The sequence below is a fragment of the Geotrypetes seraphini genome, chromosome 5 (genome assembly GCF_902459505.1).
Source record: "Geotrypetes seraphini chromosome 5, aGeoSer1.1, whole genome shotgun sequence".
NCBI lineage: Eukaryota > Metazoa > Chordata > Amphibia > Gymnophiona > Dermophiidae > Geotrypetes > Geotrypetes seraphini.
In genome coordinates, this window is record NC_047088.1 from 114,999,491 (window position 1) to 115,021,526 (window position 22,036).

The 22,036-nt window shown below is 42.0% G+C and overlaps 1 protein-coding gene across 6 annotated transcripts in view; it reads right to left on the minus strand.

Moving 5' to 3' along the window:
* LSS (lanosterol synthase) overlaps positions 1-22,036 on the minus strand; it is a 375,740-nt gene that overhangs the window by 38,502 nt on the left and 315,202 nt on the right. For all 6 annotated transcript variants that reach the window (XM_033947192.1, XM_033947191.1, XM_033947187.1 and 3 more), the window contains exon 20: positions 5,562-5,732. In XM_033947192.1, coding sequence (XP_033803083.1) covers positions 5,562-5,732 — 171 coding nt within the window. The remainder of the gene's footprint in view (positions 1-5,561; positions 5,733-22,036) is intronic.

A 22,036-nucleotide genomic window follows, 5' to 3' on the forward strand; every position in this document is an offset into this window, starting at 1 on the left:
AGTCGAGTTTTCAGGGATTTTCTAAAGTCTGCGTATGTAGTGGCCTCAAGTATGGGCTTTCCAAGCCATGTGTTCAGCCTAGCTGCCTGGAATGATAACATTCTATCTAGAAACTTTTTGTATTGGTAAGATTTCAAGGAGGGGTAATTAAATAGGTTTGTTCTGCGAGTGGTCTTGTTGGACTCGTTGGGGGAGAACTGGGAGATTAGGTAAGCTGGAAGAATCCCAAAGACAGCTTTGTAGCAAAAACAAGCAAACTTGAAGAGGACTCTGGATTCTGCGGGTAGCCAGTGGAGTTTCTGATAATAAGGGGAAATGTGTTCCCATTTTTTTAAACCGTGGATTAGTCAGATCGCGGTGTTCTGAATTAATCTCAGCTTGTTGAGGTTCTTTTTATAAGCTCCTAGGTATATGATGTTACAATAATCTAGGGTGCTTAAGATGGATGATTGTACTAGTAAACGGAAGGACTTTTCATCAAAGAATTTTTTAATAGTGCGAAGTTTCCAGAGGACCGAAATACATTTTTTAAACAGTAGGTTTGTGTGGTTTTCCAGGGTTATGTGTTTGTCAAGTGTTACCCCCAGAATCTTTATGGTTTGGTCAATTTTGTATTCTCGGTTCTGTAGGTGAATTGAATTTTTTTTTATCTTTTCGTTGGGTGATGCCAGGAAGAATTTGGTTTTTTCTGTCTTGAGTTTCAGTTTGAAGGCCATCATCCAGCGCTCTATTTGATTTAGGATGTTGGTTAAGGAGTTGGAGAATTGTGACGTTAGGGCGGTTAGCGGAATCACTACAGTAATGTCATCTGCATAGATGTAGAAGATGAGCCCTAGGCTTTGTAGCAGGTTTCCTAATGAGCTGAGGTACATATTAAAGAGGGTTGGGGATAGGGGGGAACCCTGAGGTAATCTGCAGTTGTTATTCCAGCTATGGGAAAGTTTGCCATCTTTGAATACCTGGTAGGATCTGTTCCTGAGGAATCCCTGGAACCAATTGTGAGCGTAGCCTGTGATGCCTGTGGTTTCTAGGCAGTTCAAAAGAATGGTTAAGTCTTCCCCCCGGCATCCCGGCCTTACCTGGTGGTCTAGCGGGCTTTCAGGGTAGGAGCGATCTTCCTACGCTTCTGCCCCGTGCAGATCGCCATTAGGAAATAGCTGTAGGGAGTTCCCGTCGTAGTCTCGAGAGACTACGGGAACTCACAGCAGCCATTTCCTAATGGCGATCTGCACGGGGCAGGAGCGTAGGAAGATCGCTCCTGCCCCAAAAGCCCGCTAGACCACCAGGTAAGGCTGGGAAGGTGGGAGGGATGCGGGGGTGGGTCAGAGCAGGATATTCGCGGTTTTTCGCCATTCGCGGTCCGGCTCTGCCCCTATCCCCCGCGAATCCGGAGGGAGAAGTGTATAAATGTTAGAAACCTGAATTCTCCCTTTAAAAGAAAATGCTTGGTAAAGGAAGCGTTGCGATTAAAAGCATCAATATGCTTGATTCAGGAAACTCAATTGAAGAAGAGGCATCAGCATTTACTGAACACCAAGCATTTCCCCATTTGTAAAGTTGCATCACATCCACTTAAGAAGATATCTGGGGTGGCTATTATAATATCAGGGAAAATTCAGGCCTCAATTATAGAACACTATGCAGATGTGGAAGGTAGATTTCTGATACTTCATGTAGCTTTATATGGAAAATTGTATAATATAATATCAATATATGCACCAAATGAAAATCATCGAACTTTTTATCAGTTATTACAAGATAAGATGATGAGTATGTCCATTGGATTGTTTCAAGTTTCTTTATTTTTGATATACCGTCTATCAAAACAAGTGTCTAAACGGTGTACAATATAAAAAGATTGTATAAAACAATTAAAATAGGTAAATAAAAGCAATATATTATCAAATATTACTAGACGGATTCACATTAACATATATGGAACAAAAGGGAAGTTGAGAAGGGAAAGGTTGTTTAAAATACATCGAAGTAAAATGAATTAAAAAAAGGAAGGTAAATGGGGAGTGGCAAAACATTTGGATGGGAATCGCTTCAGAAGAAGCGTTTGATGTTTCAAGGTTTCACATGAATTAAAGGTATGAGTAGCGGAAGCTGGTACTAAAGAGTAGAGGCATCTTTAAAGAGAAAAGTTTTAAGTTTGTCTTTAAATTTTTCAAGAGAGTTCTCTAATCAAAGATCTAATGGGAGGGCATTCCACAGAGAGGGGGCGGTGACTGAAAACATGGATTTGCGAGTAGTATCGTAAAACAGTTCACGTATTGATGGTATGGAAAGTAGGTTTTGATTATTAGATCGGAGGGCTCTGGATGATGAGTATGGGATCAAAAGTTTATTTATGAATGCTGGTTGGTTAGAGTTTTTTGTTTTAAAGGTGAGGAGGAGTATTTTATAGGTGAGGCGATGAGTGATAGGTAGCCAATGTGCTTTGTGGAGAAGAGGAGTGACAGGGTCAAAATTTTTTGCATGATAGATTAATTTGACAGCAGTGTTTTGCAATAGTTGTAAATGGCGAATTTCTTTCTGGGTTATATCTTGATAAAGGGCATTGCAGTAATCTATGGTTGAAATTACAAGAGTGAATCAGGATAATGATAGAGGGGGGATCAAGAAAAGAACGGATGAGCCTAAGCTTATGAAAACATTTCTGCATAACTGCACTAATTTGTTGATGAAAAGTGAGGTCCTTGTCTAGAATGACTCCGAGATGTTTGACTTTACTATCCATTTGAACTGAGGAAGAATCGATACAGATGGGTAGGCATAGATGTTCATCTGGAGAGAGCGAGAAAAGACACTAGTAGTTTTAAGAATGTTCAGTGAAAGTTTGTTATGCCATAGCCAGAAGCTCATTTTATTGAGTTTTTGATTGATTTCCGTTATTTCATCAGGTGATGTAGGATTTAGGGGGTGGAGTAGTTGGATATCATTGGCATATGTAAATACCGTGAAACCTATAGATTGGGCCAAAGTAAGTAATGGTGTCAAGAATATATTAAAAAGAAGGGGAGAAAGAATTGAGCCTTGGGGGACTCCATAACTTTGGTAAATAGTGGAGGAAATAAGAGTCATTGAAACTAACTTTATAGTCATTGAAATTAACTTTATAGTTTCGGTCCTGAAAGTAGGAAGAGAACCATTGCAGAACTGTACCAGAGATACTGATAGATTCTAGTCGTGTAAGGAGTAGGGAATGATCAATTGTGTCAAAGGCAATTGTGGATAGTAGGAGGAGATTTCAATGTAACTTTATTCCCTCTATTAGATAATACGGGGAGAGTTAATTATTGCAGAAAAGATCGGAAAGTATTACAAGGGATGTTGCAAAATTTGGGACTGTTTGATGCCTGGAGCCAAGGATATCCGGGGAAATCTCAATTTACGTATTATTCCCATGTACCTAAAATGTATTCATGAATTGATTTTATTTCTTTGGATAAACAAAAATCTCATGCACGAATACAGGATGTCCGGGCGGTACTTGGAGAGGCCTCCCAGGAAAGAGACTTGGGAGTTATGATCGACAAGTCGATGAAGCTGTCCACGCAATGTGTGGCGGCGGCTAAAAGGGTGAACAGAATGCTAGGAATGATAAAGAAAGGGATCACGAACAGATCGGAGAAGGTTATCATGCCGTTGTACCGGGCCATGGTGCACCCTCACCTGGAGTACTGCGTCCAGCACTGGTTACCGTACATGAAGAAGGACACGGTACTATTCGAAAGGGTCCAGAGAAGAGCAACTAAGATGGTTAAGGGGCTGAAGGAGTTGCCGTACAGTGAAAGATTAGAGAAACTGGGCCTTTTCTCTCTTGAACAGACGATATTGAGAGAGTCATGATCGAAACATTCAAGGTACTGAAGGGAATATACTTAGTAGATGAGGACAGGTTGTTCACCCTCTCCAAGGTAGGGAGAACGAGAGGGCACTCTCTAAAATTGAAAGGGGACAGATTCCGTACGAATGTAAGGACGTTCTTCTTCACTCAGAGAGTGGTAGAAAACTGGAATGCTCTTCCGGAGTCTGTCGTAGGGGAAAACACCCTCCAGGGATTCAAGACAAAGTTAGACCAGCATGTCCCAGGTAGGGCTAGTCTCAGTTAGGGCGCTGGTCTTTGACCAACGGCCACCACGTGAGCAGACTGCTGGGCACAATGGACCACTGGTCTGACCCAACAGCGGCTATTCTTATGTTCATCAGATATGAAGAAAGTAGAAATAGAGGCTCAGCTGTAGTCAGATCATGTACCAGTGGTTGTGTCTGTGAATTTAAAGGAACTTGATAGATCTCTCCAATTTTGGAGATTAAATGAAAGTGTATTAAACAATGAGGCAGAATTAAACCAAATCATCCCTGAATATTTCACTATCAATAACTCTTCTGAAGTAGCTTTGAATGTGATATGGGATGGCTGTAAAGCTTTTATTAGAGGTCATTTATTAAAATGGACTGCTAGAATGAAAAGGCAAAAAAAGCAAGATGACTTTCAGCTACGAACACAACTTAAAGAATTAGAAGAACAATTTATTAAAACACCAACAGATTCTTTGAAATCTAAATCAGAATTAATACAAACAAAGTTAAAACAACTATGCGTGGATAAAGTACAATATGAAATGCAATTAGTTAAACGTCCATTTTTTGAGGAGAGAAACAAGCAGGTAGATTGATAGCATATCAATTAAAAGCAAAAATATCGCAAACATTTATTACACACTTGAAAGTCACAAAGGGTCAGGTTATATCTGAAACAAGTAAGCTGAGAGATAGTTTTTCAATGTTTTATCAAAAGTTATATACAGTACATCTGAAGTAAAACATGACCACCAGCTAGTATTGCAAGATTAGAGATAGATCAAAGTGATACGATGGAAATGGAGATATCAATGGAAGAAATACAAGGAGCAATTAGATCTTTACCATCAGGAAAGGCTCCAGGCCTATATGGCCTTACAGCAAGATTCTACAAACAATTTATAGGTATACTTTCTCCAATACTACAAGAAATATTTAATGATATCTTTAAAAAAAGAAAAAAATTACACAATCTATGTTGAAAGCAGGAGTTATAGTTTTACCAAAATTGGGGAAAGACCCCTCCTTATGTCTTTTATATAGGCCTATTTTTGACATGGGTTCTCCATACAGTTACCTGCTAAGCTTATGGTTGGAAACATCCTTATTTTGCCTGCACATTCTTAACTAAATGAAGATTACAAATCCCTAGATAATTAAGCAGCAAGCAACAGTGTATAAATTTACTCCTGCTTTTATCAAGCTGCGCTAGAGGTTTTTAGCATGGGCCGGTGAGGTAAGTGCTCCAACACTCATAGGAATACTATGAGTGCTGGAGCATTTACCGCACTGGCTCCTGCTAAAAACTTCTAGCGCAGCTTGATAAAAGGGACCCTTAGACTATAAGCCCTCCAAAGTCAAGGACATACTTGAACCTAACTCGCTTTGAAATATTACTGACAAGGTATGAGCTAAATCCAATCAACAGTGTGGTGAGAACTTCAGACATATTTAAATGAAGCTCCTCTTACCGGACAGCCATGAGGCCCAGCAGTGCCCAACAAGTGTTATGTATTTGTGATTTTTTGCTCTGGACATATTGCCTCTGCTCACAGGATTCAAAGTCCTCACCCCATCCTCCATCCTTCATCTGCTTGGACAACATGAATTGACATGCCTTTACCACTTCTTCACATGCCTCCCTAGAAAACAGAAAACAAAATGCACATACTGTTTTCAAAACTTCAAGAAACTACTCAAGTCTTAAATTCTTTCCTGCACTCAGTAGAAAGGGAGGGGAAATAAAGCCCAACTGTTAGAGGTAGACTTACTAACAGGTAGACATAATCAAATCATGGCTCGGGATGATAGCTGGCCTGTCCTTAGAGTGATATCACTTGGGGTTGTAGGATGAAGAGAGCTAGAGCAGCGCCAGAGGCACAACACAACAAAGAAATGTGCGCCTCCTTGTCATGCTGATGAAGGAGCGATGACCAAGGAGCTCATTAAGGTGTCCTTTGGGGGTTCGGTGGGGACATATTTGACAGGTGTGAGATATAAAGAGATTATGTACATACCCTGGTAAGCTATTTTCTAATAGATAGGTGAGACATTCTAGACAGTAGGGTTATTTTCTTATAGCTGCCTGCTGCTGCTGAAGGAATCCACTCTGGATTTTTGACTCTGCCTCTGTTATGCTTCATTGGGCTCTCTAGCTCCACTTTCAGTTAGTACATAAGTATGTAGAACCACCCAACACACGTGAAGTAGAGGCACCTATAATAACAGGCGTAAACAAATTGTTCTGCTCAAAAAGTACCTAAACAGTACCATAAGGTGGGCGAGCCAGGGAGCGGAGACCAGAGTCAGATTCCACAGCAGACAAGGGAGGTGCAAAGGAAGCCTCAGATGAACCGCGTCCCATAGAAAAAGGACCACGTCCAGAAAACCGCCAAAGGACCTCTCAAGGCAATAGTGCTCAGGCAAGACAGACCGGCAATCTGAACCTGTAGGGAAGCCACTGCAAGGACCTCCTTCAGGCAATCCTGCAGAAAATCCAGCACCCGAAGAACCGAGGGAGAAGAATCATCCTCCTGTAGACTAGTGCACCAAGCCGTGTAGGTCGCCATCGTGGACTGCCACTTGTTGTGAAGCAGCACAGCTATTACCGCAATAGAATAGCCCTGGGGAGACAAGGCCACGTACTCAATAGCACACAAAGAAATCCGGGTCCTGCAAAGCAATCAGCCCCTAAGAGAGGGGCCGAGGGTGACAGGGCAAACTCAGCACCCCTGGCTCCACTGGAGCTGCACCAAGTCGGCATACCATAGTCGTCTCGGCCAATCGGGAACCACCAAGATCATAGTCCCTGGGCGCTCTGATATGCAACGCATCACATGCCATAACATGGGCCACAGAGGGAAGGAGAAAATAAAACCCTCCTGTGGCCAGGACTGCGCCTGAGTGTCCAGGCCATCATGCCAGTCTCTTGATGACAACTGAAAGACTGATCGGCCTGCTTGAATACCAGTCACCATGAGCTGCACTATGTACTCGAACGCTCTCCTGGAGAGAGACACTCTCTGAGATCTATTATCTGGCAACTGAGAGTCTGTCTGAACTTTGTCCATGCCTGCCAGGTGCGCTGCAAACAGCGCAACCCGGTGTCCGTCCATCCGCCCAGCAAAAGAACAACTGGAACTCCATGCTCAGGGAGGGATTCCTCGTGCCCCCCTGCCAGTTCACATAAGACACTGCCATGGCAACTTCTGAGCTTGAAGATGGAGACGGGCCTGGAAAGGCAAGAAAGACAGCCAAAATGTTCTCAGTTTCAGGTGAATGGTCAACCACTTGCGCCCTGAAGGCGCACACTGGCGCTGTACAGGAACAACCATACAGACTGTCCCCCAGTCAGAAAGACTCGCCTCAGTTGATTGAGTCACCTAATCCAAATCCAGAGCATAAGGCCCCTGGCTAGCGACATGGGATGCAACCACCACTTCAAGCTGCTGCGTGCTGCAGCCGTTCAAGGTTGGAGGGCAAGCAATGGAACCTGCTGTGGATTCCATCGGGACAACAGAGCCTGTTGCAAGGGATGCAGTCCAGCTCTGGCCAACGAACCTCTATTGAATGTCGCCACCACAAGCCCCAGGTCCTGAAAATACTGCCAAGCTGTCTGGGTCTGAGTGGCCAGAAGTTCTCTGATGACTGTCCGAATCTTCTCTTGACGGGATATGGGAGGAACACTTTGTTCTATCCCATGTGAAAGCGAACCCCCAGGCATTCCAAAGCCCGGGTGGGCTTCAAGTGACTCTACTGAAGGTTAAGTAACCAACTGCAGCAAGTGCACCACCTGCTAAATCGCTGGATCCCCTTGGCCAGAGAGGGAGCTCTGAACAGCAAATCATCCAGATACGGATGGACCAAGATACCCAGATAGCGAAGTTGTACTGCCACTACCATCATCACCTTGAAGGTCCTGGGCGCTGTCGCCAAGCAGAAGGTAAGAGCTGCAAACAGAAAACACTGCTCCAGGACGTGAACGCACAGAAACCTCCTGTACGAAGGAAAAATGGGGATATGCAGATAAACTTCCATGAGATTCAGGGAGCCCGGAAACTCCCTCTGCGTCACTGAAGCAATGACAGAATGCACTGTTTCCATGCAGAAGTGGGGCACCTGCAGTGCCACATTGACTGAATTGAGATCCAGGCTCGAGCTTTTCATTGGGACAATGAAGCATATCGAGTATCTCTCGGAGCCCAAGTTGCCCTCTGGCACAGGCTCAATGGCCGCAAGATCCAAACGTCTGCAAACTATGGCCTACACCTGAAGCGCCACCTCTGGCAGCCTACATGGGAAACTAGAAAGTACAAGGAGAGAAGACGGAGAAATTCAGTGCGAGCCCATCGCACAATACCTCCAAGACCCAGCAATCGGATGTGACGGTCTTCCATTCTGCCAGGAGATAGCCACCCCCCCCCCCCCCAATTCGAGGGAGAGATGCCGAAGGCTTGGCGTCAGAACTGTTTCTTGGACATCCATTTGAGGACTGCTGACAGCCAGACCCCCTGAAACGGGGCCTGGAGGACGCAGGGCACCTCTGCCCTGAGGAGGGAGGACCATCATATTGGTGAGGACGTTCGAACAGATTGAGATTAGAATGTCCCGAACCCCTGGTGGGACGGTGCCTGTTTCAGGGCAAAGCCTTCATCTTGCGGTCTGCACACTTGCCATGAGGTTCAACCAGACTCTGGCTGAACCAAAGCTGTCCCTTAAAGGGTAACTTGTCAAGGTAGCCTCAGATGAGGAGTGCCCAGACCACTGCCTGATCCATAGCATCCTCTGGGCAGACACAGAAGAAGCACCCAGCTTGGTAAAACTTTCAGAATGTCAGATAAGGCATCAGCCATACCCTGGAGATGAAAAAGACCAAATCACGCAGCACATTGACAGGGAATGGTGAAGTGTAGAGAGGCATGCCCATGCAATGAAGGATGAGGCAGGCATCACATTGACCCTGGCCGCAGCCAAATCAAAAAAGGCGCGTAAGGATGAATCCATACACCTGTCCTGAACATCTTTCAGGGCCACTCCTCCATCAGGAGAGAAAGAAGTACGCTTGTGACCTGAGCCACAGCTGAATCCATCTGCAGAAAAGCAAAGCACTTGATAAAACTGCTCACCATGGGACAAAGCCTTGCCATGGCCTGAACACAATTCACAGGACCCTCTGGGTTATCCCAAATCTCCGACAGGATACAAACCGCATCAGGGTTATCAGGAAAGGAGGCAGTTAGTGGCATCTTGATCACTCATGAGGGAACAATCCTGCTGCAGTGTTCATTCCTGCAGAGCTTCTGTGATGAGGAGGTCTGAAGAACCTGCATGCTGTGGGATCATCAGCCAGGCCCCGAGGCTGATTGCGGAGCTCTGCCAAAAACATTTCATATCAGTGGCTGCCACCGAACCTCCCTGCAAAAGCAGAGAGATCGTCCAACGCCATCACAGGCATCGTCCTTTTATGCTCAGGAGTTCCTGCTGAGTGAAAGACTCAGGCTGAGTGGCAGCAATGTCTCCATGGATGGCTTAGATGTGGCCACAGGCATGGACTTCTGTACTAAGTATGCACAATTTCCAGGGGGAAAAAAGGGCTCCTGGGGTGAGAGCTGCCCTGTGCGCCTCAAAGTATCTGGAAGACTTATAAGGTTTTTCTCTGGAACCACGCTTGCGTTTTGTCAAAACGCTACCAGCAACCTCCCGAGAGGCCTTAAATGTGAATTTCACAGAAATTGGGGCAAAAGGCTCAAGAAGGGTCTCCCCTGAGATGAAAGGCACCTCATCTGGAGTACTGTGTTCAATTCTGGTCTCCTTATCTAAAGAAAGATATAGTGGCACTAGAAAATATTCAAAGACGAGTGACCAAGATGGTAAAGGGGGTGGAACTCCTCTCATATGAGGAAAGACTAAAATGGTTAGGGCTCTTCAGCTTTGAAAAGAGACAGCTGAGGGGAGATATGACTGAAGTCTACAGAATCCTGAGTGGAGTAAAATGGGTACAAGTGGATCGATTTTTCACACTGACAAAAATTACAAGGACTAGGGGACACTCGATGAAGTTACAGGGAAATACTTTTAAAACCAATAGGAGGAAATTTTTTTTTACTTAGAGAATAGTTAAGCTTTGGAACGTGTCGCCATAGGATGTGGTAAGAGCGGATAGCGTAGCTGGTTTTAAGAAAGGTTTGGACAAGTTCCTGGAGGAAAAGTCCATAGTCTGTTACTGAGAAAGACATGGGGGAAGCCACTGCTTGCCATGTATCAGTAATATCGAATATTGCTACTCCTTGGGTTTTGGCATGGTACTAGTGACCTGAATTGGCCATCGTGAGAACAGGCTACTGGGCTTGATGGACCATTGGTCTGACCCAATAAGGCTATTCTTATGTTCTTATCTAAGCAAATTTAGCCCCCCTCCTGAGCTGCAGCGCACATGGAACACGACTGCACATCCGACAGCCATCTGCCGCAAACCAGGCATGAATTTGATTTATCCCAACCTGGGAAAGCCATCTTTGAAGTTTGGAGCAAAACCAAAGCTTCTAACTATAAAAAATATAGATTTATTCAAATCGGGAAAATCCAAGATAGCTGCCGGGTGCTGATTTTACAATAAAATCACCTGGGATAGGAACAGGAATCTCCAGAAAACAGCAATTTTGGGATTTTAGAGGTGTGGGATGGTAGGGCATGCAGGGGAACCCCGCAAAACTCCCTTTTTAACCCTTTCAGGACCAAGGGACATATTTGTCCCATAACTTTAAAATCCTATAAATTTTGATTGGGATAGTCTACAGTTCTAAATTTGATATGTACGGATTCCATATGATACTGCCTTTATGTAAACAAACTGGTTCCGACATTCATTCATTAGCGTCGTTGCCAGATTGACGAGAAGATTCACTTGCCACACTGTCCATAAGCCAGAAGTGTGATTTTTTTTTAAAAAAATGATATTTCACAAAAAAAATCAATTTTTTGGCATCTGCAAGCCCTTTTTACCATAAAAATGTCGTCAAAACCACAAAAATTGGCCTACGATCCTTATGGTCCTGAAAGGGTTAAGACCCCCTTAAATTGCCAAAACTGGCTGTCACACTGTTACTCACTATTTCATTGTGCTGAATGGGAGAAATTGTAGGCAATGCTGAAGCAGCATGTAGGGAGATCCAAAGCCTCAGGAAACTGTAAAGTTGGATTTCAAGTCTTCTGCCCCTCCCCACCCCCTTGGATATGTTACGCACTGTCTGGTGGAGACACACAGTCCAGCTCTGATCCCAGTTGCACCTCTACAGAACCGCTCAGCCTGCAATACACCCAGTAGCGGATGAACCTGGGGTGAGCTAGTTCCCAATCCTGAAGCCTCGATCTGTCTTGCAGGCTGTCCAGTGGGCTTACTGCCTCGCAGGGAACCTGTCTGTGATCTCCCGTTACAAGGATGTCCCTGCAGGGAACCTCTACAGCACGAGGGCAAACATGCAAGGGAAATACAGAAAACATCACTGAAACTATAAAAAAAACATGAGCAGAAGAGATAAGCCTCTACAGGCTTGGCATGTAGAAAGCAAGACTGTAATCTACTGGGCATGCTCCAAGATATGCTAGCAGAGGGAGGAGTTATGGCTTCAATCATCTGAAGCTTTTTGCAGTGCCTGGCGGTCAGAGATGCATAAAACTCACTGGTCCCGGAATAAAGTGGGATTGTACAAGAAGGGACAATTTTCCTATGAAGACTAAAGTGGCTAGGGCTCTTTAGCTTAGATAAGATATGGATCAGGGGTGATATGATAGAGGTCTATAAAATACTGGGTGGAGTGGAAAAGGTAGATGGGAATCATTTGTTTACTCTTTCTAAAAATACTAAGACTAGGTGGCATGCGACGCAGCTACTAAATAGTAGATTAAAAAAAAACAAAAAAACAAAACTAGAGAAAATATTTCTTCACACAATGTGTAATTAGACTGTGGAATTCATTGCCAGAGAATGTGGTGAAATCAGTTAGCTTTGCAGGATTTTAAAAGGCTTGGATAATTTCCTAAAAGAGAAGTCCATAGGTCATTATTGAGATGGCTTGAGGAAATCCACTGCTTTCAGTACAGAAAGACATAGCGTGCGAAGCTGAAAGAAGCCAAGAGAGAGATATATCTGGTGAAAGCGCAAGCGGAAGAGCAAATGGCTAGAAATGTAAAAAAGGGAGAAAATTTTTTTTTCAGATATATTAGTGAAATGAAGAAGAAAAATAGAATTGCGAGACTAAAAGATGATATGTATCGATATGTGGAGAGTGATGAGGAAAAAGCAAACATGTTAAACAAATACTACTGTAAATCTTTATTCATTTTTACACGTACAATAAGTGTGATAATACATAAACACATTTGCACATTGAGAATATCACTTAATATTCAGCAATAATACCAATCATAAAATCTTATCTCCCTCCCTTCCCACCCCTTCATAATAAGTAATTAAATTACTTTACATAAGATGTTATACTTAAAATCCCCCCTCCCTGAAAAATGAATTTTAAGAATTAAGAGAAAGTAACAACTAATCACTACAAAATTTTGTTAATGGCTCACACATCTTGAAATTTCCTTTTTTTTTAAAATCTTTATTCATTTCAAAACCTAAAATCAAGTATAATATTAACATACATCAATTAAACTTTCAAATATACTTGAAATCTTACAAATGTTTCTCATAATAAAAAATAATATCCCCCTAATCCAATTATGTATATAAAAATTATTTATCAATAATCAAAACAGAATTTCCTTCCCCCACCCCCCACTGTCTTAAAATTTTTATTCAGGGAAAATAATTTCTAATCTTGAAATTTCCTAATATATCTTCGCTGTGTTGCTATTACTCTTTCCATTTTATACATATGACATAATGAATTCCACCAAAAATTATAATTTAGTCTACTCTAGTTCTTCCAGTTATAAGTAATTTGTTGAATGGCAACCCCAGTCATTAAGAGTAATAGCTTGTTATTATTTGACAATATCTGACTCTGCTCTCATTGACATACCAAATGATACAGTATCATATGACTGCACTGGATTTTCTAATAAACAATTAATTTGGTCCCAAATTGATTTCCAAAAAGTCATAATAAATGGACAATAGAATAATAAATGATCCCTGCTTCGAGATGACAGTGCCAACATTTATTAGACTTAGAGCTATACAACAGGGATCCATAATGCTCTATGTTACAGAAAAAAACATGTTTGTCTTATAGATGCTGACACTGTACATCTCATCCTCCAAGTCCAAATTTGTGGCCATTGAGACGCAGAAATTTGATGCTTGATCTCAATAATCCAAATGTCTCTCAGACCAGTGTTTGGTTTCTTTTTAATAAATCCAGTCAGCAATTTATACCACTGGGCAGCCTGGTGACCCAGGAAGTCCACCTGAAAGCATAAGAACTCCATACTATATTGATTATTAAGGTTTTTCCACTCAGGAAACCCCGCCTGAATGACCTGCTTCAGTTGCAACCATCTACAACTTTCTGATTTATTGAGGCCATATTTATGTTGCAACTGTGAAAACTCAAGCAGTTTACCATTAAAGATAACATCATTCAATAAACATATTCCTGCTATCATCCAATGCTTCCAGACAAGCTTTTCTCCGCCAATTTGAATCTTGGAGTTCAGCCATATAGATTGATTTGTAGATTTGTGAATTGGAATAGTTATTAAATTACTTACATATTACAATGTTTTCCGTGTATCAACTAATATTCTGTTATTTTCACAGTACCTAAGCATTTTGATACTGAGAACATGGCATAGACGTATAGGAGACATGAGTTGCCATTCTAACCGCAACCAATCTGGGAGTTTTTCCATGAGCTCTGGGAGGACCCAATATATGCCCTGGTGCAAAATATAGGATTGATGGTACCTATAAAAATTGGGAAAATTTACCCCTCCCTTTGAAATCGGCTTTTGTAAAGATACCAAAGCATCTCTAGGAATTTTACCCATCCAAATAAATTTTGTAAGAATGCTATTTAATTTTTTTTATAAAAGGACCCTTGAAAATAAACTGGCAACATACCCATCTGATAACAAACCACAGGCAAAATCATCATTTTAATAGTTTGGACAGGGGAGCTGAGTTTGCTGATACCTACCAGGACGCTGAGGAGTTATTGTTGCCCCGACCAGCTCTCTCCAGCAGCGGCGTTTGTTGAGTAATTTCGGACAGGCAGCCTAGTGGACGGACCCCTGACGTCATCGGGTCCGTCCTCAGGTGCCTTGCTTTCAACTATAAATTTCCTGCGCTGCCGCGGAGGCGGCCACAACCGCACGGCCACAGGGCATGGCCGAAGAGGCGTGCCCTAAGGGGTAGGTCACGCCCCTTGGGAGCCCCTTGGAGCACCGGGGAGCACTTGTGGAACTGAGCAACAGGACAGGTCGTATAAGTCATTCAATATGGGGAAAAGGAAGGTTAAATCTAAAAATTCGACACCTGTTGTTTCAGGTCCAATGGATAGACATCTGACTTTCTCCTTAGACTCTCCAGTACAAAATGTTTCTGATTTGAATTCTCCCATATCCGGAGCATCGATGAATCCCCTATTAAGGACACCCCCCCTTCATCCTATATCCCGTGTTAGTGGGAATATATCTCCCACTATTTCCACAGCTTCCGTGATACCATCCACTTCAATAAGTAAACTGAATTATATTGATATACCTAAACCACTTGAGTTTACTACTGTAGTGGATGAGCAACCACTAGCAGTGGAAAAACAGGATATTACTTTAAAAGACTTGTGGTTAGGAATTACTAGGGTTGAGGGGTTTCTCAGAGAGTCAATGAAACAAACATCTGATTTCTCACACTCTGTGGCTCAAAAGTTTGAGAATGTGGATACCAATTTAAATTGTTTGGAAACTAGATTAGGCGTGATTGAAACTCAGAGTAGTACATTGCAATCTGTTTCACTATCTGCTATAAAAGATTCTACATCATTGCATTTAAAAATGGAAATGTTAGAAAATATGCAACGGGGAAAGAATCTTCACTTGGTTAATTTTCCAGTGACTCATTTGTTATTGCCAGAGATATTACTAAGAAAATATTTTAAAGAAATACTGGGATTACCCAATGCGGATAGCTTTCCAATTAATAATTGTTATCATATTCCCCAGAAAAAAAGGAAACTGTACAGGATGTGGACCATCTGATAACAGATGACGTTAATTTAACAGAGTTTTTGGAAGATTCTCAAGATGTTATCCAGACTCGGTCCACAATGATTCTAACATGTATTAGTGAGAAAGATAAAATGTTGTTAATGAAACTTTACTTTAAAAATAGACTGACCAAGTTCTGTGGGGATTTGGTTAGTATGTTTCCTGATGTCTCAAGAGCTACACAGTTTAGAAGAAAAAAATTTCTGAAATTGAGAACTAGAATATTGGCACTTGAGGCCTCATTTTATTTGAAATTTCCTTGTAAATGTTTAGTTAAGATACAGGATACTGAGTTTGTTTTCTGGGATCCCATTCAATTGCAACAATTTTTGGTAGCTCGTGAACAGAAGTGAGTCTTCTTTTTCTTTTCTTTTTCTATTTTCATTTATCGATGAGAATAAGGGTAGGAATGTCTAATGTCCTAATTTAGTTGGGAATGATTAGGGTTCATTTGGAACTCAATCTATTCCCTTGTTTTTCTTCAAAAATGAGTTGATATATAGCAATATGTTTCCCCTTTAGTGGGCTTTGTAAAGGATTGTCTTTTTTGTTGATGTATTCTATTGAAAATTTGTATGGTAACCCTTTTTTTTCTTTTGATATCTTTATGATATTGTAAATGTTTTAAATGCAATAAAAAAAAATAGTTTGGACTCTCCCCCACCACGAAAGATGTAAAGGATTCCATTGCTCACACATTTCTGTTACCTTCTGTAATAAAAATTTTTCATTTATTTTCATTGTTTCTTCCAGCGTATTTTTAATCCAAATACCTAAGTACTTTATTCCATCTTCTTTCCAAAGAAGGGGAAATGAATCAAACAAATCTTTTGTAGAGTGGACATTAAGTGGAAGAATCTCTGATTTACTCCAATTTATTTTGTATCCTGAAAATTTTCCAAATTTCTCAATCATTTCAAGTAAGCAAGGAATGGTTGTCTCAGGATTTCTCAAATAAAGCAGTATATCATCTGCATAAGCACAGATTTTATATTCCCGATCTCTACGAGGAATACCCTGTATCTCCTTCTCTTGCTGAATAGCTAATAACAAGGGTAATAATACAATATCAAAAAGTGGAGGAGTTAAGGGACAGCCTTGTCTAACACCCCTCTGCAACCTAAAACCTAAAATTATTATTAATATACAGTTTAGCAACAGGGGAGCTATACAATGTTTGAACCATTTGTATAAATCCTGAACCTATACCAAACCATTCCAACGCTTGATACATGAAGGTCCATTCAACTCGATCAAAGGCCTTCTCTGCATCCAGGGATACAGAAAAAGCCGGATCATTTAAGGCTTTTGACAAATTTTTCGGGCACCGGCATCAAGCACAGAAGAGGGTAAGAAGCGTCAGGGGGGGTCCAATCGTGTCGGATCATGGCGTGGGGTGCCCAATCGCGTTGAGGGGGTGGTGGATCTTGGCGGGGGGGGGCGGATCGCGGGGGGAGGGTGCCGGATTGCGCGCGGGGGGGTGCGCTCGTAAATCGAGCCATGCTCGGTTTCTGAGGCAACGATTTTGCAAATGTTTTGCTCGTCTTGCAAAACACTCGCAAACTGGTGCACTCATAAACCGAAGTACCACTATATTATCAAATCTCCATACAGATCTACTATCATCCTGGTCAATTATTTTAATTTTAATCCACACCCCACCATGATCAGACAAAATAATTGGATCTATGGAGGCTTGTGTAACTAGTTGTACCAATGCATTTGAAACAAATATATAGTCTATTTTTGAAAACGATTTGTGAACATGGGAGCAAAATGAAAATTCACGATCATTAAAATGAAATATTTGCCATATATCTTTCAAATCACAATTTTGTATCAAATTATCTAATCCTAATGATTTCTTAATTCTGCTAGGTTTTTTTTTATCCATTAAAGGATCTATAACAGCATTAAAATCCCCTGCCACAACTAAATTAGAAGCAGCCAGTGGTAGTAACAATTGTTATAGAGATTTAAAAAACTCAATTTGATTCGAATTAGGTGCATATACATTGAAAGCGCCATTGTAGTATTTCCCAGGTTCATGTCTACATGTAACCACCTTCCTGAAGGATCGGCAGCTATCAACTTGAACATAGCAGTGCATCATTTATTCACTAAAATTGCTACACCTGCTTTTTTCTTCACAGCTGGGGCATAAAAGCAATGTTTAACCCAATCTCCTTTTAGTTTTTAAGACTCTAAGTCCGATAAGTGAGTCTCTTGTATATAGCATATATCTACATTCTGTTGTTTTAAAAACAACAGTGTTTTCTTCCTCTTTATCGGATGTTAGACCATTAACATTTAACGAGAATATTTTAAACTAGTGTTTTAGCCCGTTACATTAACGGGTGCTAGTAAAGTCTCCTTCCCTCATATGTCCCCTATTTTCAGCCCCAGCTCCAAACCCATTTTTACCCCCCCCCCCTCAGCCCCTTCTCCCATCTGTTCCCTTTCAGTCCGAGCCCCCTTTTCACACCAGCAGCATTTCCTTCCCCATTCCACTTCCCTGTCCAGCAGCATCTCTTCCCTGCTCTCACTGTCCCTCATCATTGCTCCCCCGGCCCAGTAGCACCTCTTTCCTGCTCCCCCTGTCCCTCTTCATTGCTCCCCTGGCCCCCCTGTGCCTCTTCATTGCTCCCCTGGCCCAGTAGCACCTCTTCCCTGCTCCCCCTGTCCCTCTTCCCTGCTCCCCCAGTCCAGCAGCACCTATTCCCTGCTCCCCCTGTCCCTCTTCATTGCTCCCCCAGCCCAGTAGCACCTATTCCCTGCTCCCCCGGTCCAGTAACACAAGTTTCAAGTTTATTAAAAATCTTTTTAAACCGCTTAATCGTTATTCTAAGCAGTGTACACTCTAAAATTATTTAAATACATGTTAAAAAAGGGATACTAGGTAAAAACCAAGTGTCATAACAAAACACTGATAGACATATGGACTTAATTCAAACAATAGAGGAGTGGGGAAGAACTACAATTGTGAAAGAAAAGAGCAATATAAAAGGAAAATACAATAGGTTAGGGGAAAAATTATCAATTTAATCTAAAATGTCCTTAAAAGGACAGTTTTTATCCAAAGGTGTCCTGGAACAAGAATGTTTTTAGTTTTGTTTTAAACTGTCCCTCTTCCCTGCTCCCCCGGTCCAGTAGCACCTCTTCCCTACTCCTCCCGTCCAGTAGCATCTCTTCCCTGCTCCCCAGGTCCAGCAGCATCTCTTCCCTGCTCCCCCTGTCCCTCTTCCCTGCTCCCCCGGTCCAGTAGCAACTCTTTCCTGCTCCCTCGGTCTAGTAGCAACTCTTCCCTGCTCCTCCTGTCCCTCTTCCCTGCTCCAGCAGCACCCTTTACTTGTTTCCCCGGTCCAGTATGCAGCGTTGTGAGCATTGTGGCCGGCTTTTGCGAACCTTGTAGGCCGCTCTGCCCCTCGGAAGTACATTCCTTCTGACACGATCGCGTATGTCAGAGGAAACGTTCTACTGAGGTGCTGTGCGGCCTGCGAAGTTTAGTACAGCTCGCCACGATCCTCACGGGAGCAGTGCCCGACCCTCAGCGGCTCAAAGCCCTCCTCCCTGCAGCTGCAGCCAGCGCTGCTCTGTGAAGCCCTCCTCCCAGCAGCCGCCGCTCCGCACCACCTTTCATGCGCCTTAGTGTGCGCACTCTGCCGCGCACTCTGCATGCGCACTCTGCCGACCACAGACCTACAGATCAGGGATCAGGGAACACGGCAGTAAGAGTACGCATGCAGGCTTAGCATTTTATTATAGTAGATAGATTCCATTAAAGATTTTACTTATAGGACACATAAATTTCATCAAATAATTTAAGTATTGATTTTCCTGTATATTTCTCATTTCCCTTAAATTAATATATGGAGTATAATACCTAATCATCTCAAACATCCCTTCTCAAATCCACTTCCCTCCCCTGATTTCTTATACATTATACTTCTAAGAATCCAATACCCCTTCTCTATTCCCTCCCATATACCTCCCTTATTATATTACGATAACTTGAAGATATAAAATCAGACTGGTTGCCCCTACCCTCCCCCAAGCATCTTACTTCATTATTTCCTCTATTCAATAAAAATTAATCTTCCTATATGATTATAAAATTTATTTCTAGATATATAATCTTACTTGAAAAGAATGAACCATTTAAATTCCCCCCAAAATGACAATTCATTCATTTTTGAAACTTATTAATATAATTATTCATAAATTTAAAAAATATAATGGTTTTTTTTCCACCATTCATGAAATATAATTAAGTATCCCTTATATAGACCTAGACTTCAGAAAACTTCTCAAAACACACCTCTTCCGCGAACAAGACCCTTAGTCCTTACTCCCCGCATACACTCCAACCCCCCCCACCCCCACCTCCCTCTCCCCCCCCCTCTTCTGGTTTCCCACTCCCTCCATTTTATCCTCTAACCCAACTACGATAAACCTGTGCCTCCTTCCGCGCTACCTGCAATTCCGAAAAATTTTTTTGTAAATCCGGGTTCAGACCGGATCCTAATGTAACGAATGTAAACCGCCTAGAACTCTTTGGGTATGGCGGGATATAAGAACCTAATAATAATAATAATAATAATATAGTAATATTTCATTTACATTTTAGTTTTATCAATTCATATATTAGACTAAATATTTACTAGAGTATATGAAACATATAAATGATTGACCATGGATATGAGGGATCACTGTATCATTACCAATATCATATTTGAGAGAGATTTAATCCTTATTTCATTATAAGTTCAAAAGTATGTGTATCTTTGGAGACACGAGTGGTTTCTGGGGATCGGAGAAGAGCGGATGTGGTGCCGATTCACAAAAGTGGTCGCAGAGATGAAGCGGGATACTAAGGACTGGTAAGCCTCACTTCGGTTATTGGAAAAATAATGGAAGCATTGCTGAAAGAAAGAATAGTGAAATTCCTTGAGTCAAATGGGTTACAGGATCCGAGGCAACATGATTTTACTAAAGGTAAGTTGTGCCAAATGAATCTGATTGAATTTTTTGATTGGGTGACCAGAGAATTGGATCAAGGGCATATGCTAGATGTAATTTACTTAGATTTCAGCAAAGTCTTTGACACGGTTCCTCATAAAAGGCTCTTGAACAAGCTTGATGGGCTGAAGTTAGAACCCAAAGTGGTGAACTGGATTAGAAACTGGTTGATGGGCAGATGTCAGAGGGTGGTGGTTAATGGAATTCACTCGGAGGGAAAAGTGAGTAGTGGAGAGTCCCTCAGGGATTGGTGTTGGGGCCAATCCTGTTCAATATGTTTGTGAGCGAAATTGCTGAAGGGTTAGAAGGAAAGGTTTGTCTTTTTGTGGATGATACCAAGATTTGTAACAGAGTAGACACCGAGGAGGGAGTGGAAAACATGAAAAAGGATCTGCAAAAGTTAGAGGAATGGTCCAATATCTGGCAACTAAAATTCAACACAAAAAAGTGCAGAGTAATGCATTTGGGGGGTTTAGAAATCAGAAGGAGCCGTATGTGCTGGGAGGTGAGAGGCAGATGTGCATGGATGGGGAGAGGGAACTTGGGGTGATTGTGTCTGAAGATCAAAAGGTGAAGAATGAGTGTGACAAGGCGGTGGCTGTTGCCAGAAGGATGCTAGGCTGTATAGAGAGAGGCGTGACCAGTAGAAGACAGAAGGTGTTGATGCCCCTGTACAGGTCAATGGTGAGGCCCCACTTGGAGTGTTGTGTTCAATTTTGGAGTCCGTATCTGACTAAGGACATAAAAAGACTTAAAGCGGTCCAGAGGAAGGCAACGAAAATGGTAGGTTTGCGCCAGAAAATGTATGAGGAGAGACTGGAAGCCCTGAATATGCATACCCTAGAGCAGGGGTGTCAAAGTCCCTCCTTGAGGGCTGCAATCCAGTTGGGTTTTCAGGATTTCCCCAATGTATATGCATGAGATCTATTAGCATACAATGAAAGCTGTGCATTCAAATAGAGGGATAGGGGAGATATGATTCAGAAGTTCAAATACTTGAAAGGTATTAATGTAGAACAAAATGTATTCCGGAGAAAGAAAAATGATAAAACCAGAGGGCATAATTTGAGGTTGAGGGGTGGTAGATTCAAGAGTAATGTTAGGAAATTCCTCTTTACAGAGAGGGTTGTTGATCCGTGGAATGCGCTCCCGAGGGAGGTGGTGGAGAAGAAAATGGTGACAGAGTTCAAACGAGTGTGGAATAAACACAGAGGATCTCTAATCTGAAAATAATGGGTATATATTGAAGGAACTAGGGTCAGTACTGGGCAGTCTAGTATGGTATGAGGACATTCAGTTGAGGACAGGCTTTGATGGCTGAAATGATTAAGCTATCAATTTTTTTTTTTACAAAATTTTGTTTATATGTATGAATATTGTTTAAATTTTGTGTAAGAATCCTTTTTTTCCTGGTATCATCTGATATTGTAATTATTAAATTCATATATAAAAAAAAAAAAAAAGAAATGGTTAAGATGGGCTGGGGTGAGCTTTGATGGAAATTCCAGAAGCTAGAACCTAAGCACACTATCAGGCAGAGCTCTGGGTCTCTGGCCCAGAAATATCTAAGAAAAAGGACGGTAAAATTATGGTCATACCTGTTAATTTTCTTTCCTTTAGAAGCAGCAGATGAATCCAGAGACTAGTGGGTATAGCTCACATCGACCAGCAGGTGGAGATAGAGAACTGATTAACAATTGGC